Raw genomic sequence first — 4077 nt, forward strand, 5'->3', positions numbered from 1 at the left:
CCCCTGCCACTGTCGATGTCAAAAAACTTCTCCCCTAAGCAGGGTAAGGACATGGGGGGAGATGAAGAGAGGAGAAGATGAGATCCTGCTCTGCGCTGCTGGAGGTGGAACTAGGACCACAGGCTCTCACTGAAGATCCCTTGGCCCAGCTGGAGTTGCCAAAGTCAGCCCCACTCAACCCTAATTCCCTCAGAAATGTTGAAAAGCTCAAAGTGTCAGTGCACCTAGAGCAAAAAATCATCCCTCTGCTTCCCATCCACCAGCAAACAAGCTCTGCCCTGGCCAACAGGAGGACACTGGGCCACAGCTGGGAACAAAGGTCCTCGCAGTGAGGAGTGGGCAGAGCTGGCACTCTGCCCCTTTGCCCCCCATTTCTTGGGGCTCTGAGCTCACCTGCAAAGAGCAGAGTGAAGATGATGGTGAGCTGGTACACGGCGTGGCCCAGGATGTTCTTCATCATGGTGCGGGAGATGAGCGGCTTGTTGCGCCCGTAGGGTTTGCGCAGCAGCAGAGACTCCGACGGTGGCTCCGTGGCCAGGGCTAAGGAGGCGAAGGTGTCCATGATCAGGTTCACCCACAGCATCTGCACAGCCTTCAGGGGAGAGTCCTGCAGAGACAGGACAACAGGTCACACCCCCAAAACCAACCTCTTCTCCCTCATTTCGCAGGAGCCTCCGCTCTCCTGCAATCCTCATCGCTCCACAGCTCCCCGAGGCTCTGCCCAGCACGTGGCTGCTGCTCACATCCCTCAACTTCAACAACCCCCAGAAAACCCCCTGAAACCAAGAGGTTCTTTCCTCCTTCCCAGCCAGCCCAGAGCTCAGCACCTGTGTGATGCAGGCGCCCGTGAAGGCCACGATGACAGCCACGACGTTCACTGTCAGCTGGAACTGCAGGAACTTGGAGATGCTGTCGTAGACGTTGCGGCCCCACATGACAGCCTTGACGATGCTGGTGAAGTTGTCATCTGTGAGGATGATGTCCGAGGCCTCCTTGGCCACATCTGTGCCTGCAATGCCCTTTGGGAGCAGGGAGGAAGCAGTGGGGTGAGTCAGAGGGAGATCCACACTCCCTGTCTGGCTCTGCTGCTGCCCAGAAAGAGCCCCGAGAGAAAAGCCCAACGAGGCAGAGGAGTCACTGCCATCTGAGTTTGGCAGAGAGAGCAGAGCTCCAAAGTGGTGGAGCCTCCAAGGGCAGGCAGAGCTCAGCTCCACAGCTCTGAGTCAGCCCAGACATCCAGCCTGTCCCTCTGCACGTCCCAGACAGGGGCAGCAAAGCTGGAGAACAACTTCTTTGTGCCATGGCCATCCCTGCCTGGGCACCTCTGCTGCAAGCAGGGTTGGGACTCCAGTGAGGAGGAGTCTGAAGCTCCAGTGCCTTCTACCCCACCGTGGTGACAGCAGCCCCACAACCTCCCAAAAGCCTCCTGAGCATCCCCAGGAGCCCAGGCAGGCACTGGGCTCGCTGTGCTTCCCCGTGCCAGCACATCGAGGCGCTCGACTTGCAGGAATCAGTGCACACTCTGAGCCCATTCCCTGCTGCTTCCCCCACCATCCCCTGGAGAAACTCTCCTGGGATTTGCCACATCCCATCTCAGATGGCAACTCCCAGGCTGTTGCAGGGTGACAGCTGTTTAGGCACAGTCCCCTACCTTCTCCTGCTCATCCTAAAGGCTCCAGAATGGCACTTGGATATTTAGCACTTTCCCAAAAGCACTCCCAAAGCATTTCTCCTTTGCTCAAAGCTCCCTGCAAAGGCTCCCCAGGCTCTACCCAGCATGTGGCTCCTGCTCACATCTCTAAACTTCAACAATCCACAGCAAACCCCTTAAAACCAACAGGTTTCTTTTCCTGCTTCTTTCACACAGGGAAAGAAAAAAGCAGCAAACAGGAGACCAGAGTTCTCCGCTGTAAATAAACTCCCAAAGGCAGTGCCAGCACCATGTTTGGAGCTGGAGTGAGGAACTGCAGGGAGAAACCAAGTCACTGAGCTCTCCTAGACCCCCAGCTCAGGAACTAGGGGGGTCCTTGCTCTGGGGGCTCAGCAAACACTGCATCCCCTCCAGCTCAGCACAGTCCCTCCAGGTGGGACAGCCCAGCCCCAAGCCAAGCTCTCAGGGAACTGCTTCCCAATATTTTGCCAACAGTCCTATACAGCTCATGAGACTCAAACCAAACCTCCAAAGAAAGTTTGTGGTTTTCTTTTTAAACCACCCTGTGGATTTGGAAAAGAGTTTTACAGCTCCAGAAATCATTTCAGGGTTGGGAACAATCAAATGTGCCATTGATTTCTCACCCCACAGGGCAAAGGAGAACCCACAGCCCATCCCTACCATGGCAAAGCCAACATCAGCCTTCTTCAAGGCTGGGCCATCGTTGGTCCCATCTCCAGTCACGGCCACCACCTGCCTCTGGTCACCAACAGTGCTGTCAATGATGCCTGCAACAGAGACAAGCAGTTCAGAGAAGCCAAACCCCCAGGGCAGCCTCCCAGCATGGATTCTGCTGGAAAAGCACTGGGAAGAGCAGGATGGGACACCATGGGAGAGCACTGCTCACCTTTCACCAGGGTGTGCTTGTCTGTGGGAGAGGAACGAGCCAGCACACGCAGCTTGGGCCAGATCTTGTCCAGCTGCTCCTGTTCCACCTGCAGGACAAGGCACAGGTGACAAAGGGACCCCCAGAAACCTTTTCCCTCACCAGAAAGCAAACCCCACCTGGGACAGGATAGCACCCTGAGCATCCCAGCAGCTGTTCATCAGGGGGAGGAGGAAATCCCAGCAGGATTCAGGCCAACCCCCTCCCCAGCAGAGCAGGGCCCAGGGCTGTTCTCCCACCTCTCCCTTCTCGTTGCGGATGAGCCTGTTGAACTCCTTCCCCTCCAGGCATAGGAAGTCCTCCCCTGGCAGCAGGATGCCACACTTGGTGGCGATGGCACGGGCAGTGTTGATGTTGTCCCCGGTCACCATGCGCACGGTGATCCCTGCGCGTTGGCACTTCAGGATGGCATCAGGCACCTGGGCACAAGGGCAGGGCTGAGGGGCAGCCAGGCAGGGTTTGGCACTGGGCATCCCAGTGGTTCCCCTCCCATCCTCCTTAAATAGCTCTGGAAAGGGCTCTGGCAGGGTGAGGAACCTCTATGCCAAGGGAATTGCCACCTCCCTGTCACACTGTGGCACTGGATGCCAAGGCCATCCATAAAAACATTTCATCCCCCTCCTCACCCTGCTCCAGCAGCACTAATGGGTTTAGCCATTACAAAGCACTGGGGGAAGAGGATGTTAGTGAGAAAGCAGCAAATTGAATCACGAGCCTCCAGAGCCAGTGCAGATGGGGCATCTGTAACGCAATTCCCAGAGCCAGACACTTGAACATCTAATCAGGGAAGATGCAGGGAAGGCAGGAGCGTGGGGGCAAGCTCCCAAATGGAATCCAGAGGCAGGTACTGGGGGTTGATTGCATTAGCCCAGCTGCCTGCTCAGCACCTCTGCAGCTGAGGGCAAGGAACCAGCTCCACCAGCCCTGCCCCTCTCCAGCAGCTTCCACCACCTTTCTGTGGGGTTTCTGCCCAACTTCTGTGCGTGTGGAACCAGCCTGGATGGTGCACAGACCCCTGGAGCAGTTGGGGTGGGAAGTCTGGGTGGAAACACCATGGCACTGGGTCATTTTGTCCAGGTATGGGAGAGAAATGCCTGCAGCAGGGAGCTGGTGGAGTGGGACACCTCAGGGGTGGATATAGAGGAGGTGCTTAGGCTTCTTAAGGGGCTTGTGGTCCTGAGCAGCAGGGGAAGGGGCTCCTGGGCTGGGAGGAGGGCAGAGCAGGGTTCAGTACCTCTGGCCTCACAGGGTCCTCTATCCCCACCACAGCAATGCAGGTCAGGTCAGACAGGATCTCGTTCTCGCTGTCCCAGTCGGGCTCAGAGTCCGCAGGGAAGTCCCGGAATGCCAGGCAGATGGTCCTCAGCCCATGGCAGGCCATGGGCTCTATCACCTTCTTCACCATCTCATCCCTGTCCTTCACCTTGAACACCCTGGGGTCACCGTTCTTGTCCAGGATCTTGGTGCACCTAAGCAGGAT

At 57.1% G+C, this 4077-nt stretch overlaps 1 protein-coding gene across 1 annotated transcript; it reads right to left on the bottom strand.

Annotated features, from left to right (window-relative positions):
- Window positions 1–7: 7 nt before the first annotated feature.
- Window positions 8–4071, bottom strand: LOC103808145 (plasma membrane calcium-transporting ATPase 3-like; the record flags this gene model as incomplete). The annotated part of the gene is made up of 7 exons (XM_009080910.1): window positions 8–34; window positions 394–607; window positions 828–1019; window positions 2333–2439; window positions 2559–2646; window positions 2837–3016; window positions 3832–4071. Coding segments are annotated over 7 exons (1048 nt in total), but the record flags the coding sequence as incomplete, so codon positions are not given.
- Window positions 4072–4077: the final 6 nt, after the last annotated feature.

This window comes from Acanthisitta chloris, unplaced genomic scaffold (assembly GCF_000695815.1).
Source record: "Acanthisitta chloris isolate BGI_N310 unplaced genomic scaffold, ASM69581v1 Scaffold34828, whole genome shotgun sequence".
In the NCBI taxonomy this organism is placed as follows: domain Eukaryota; kingdom Metazoa; phylum Chordata; class Aves; order Passeriformes; family Acanthisittidae; genus Acanthisitta; species Acanthisitta chloris.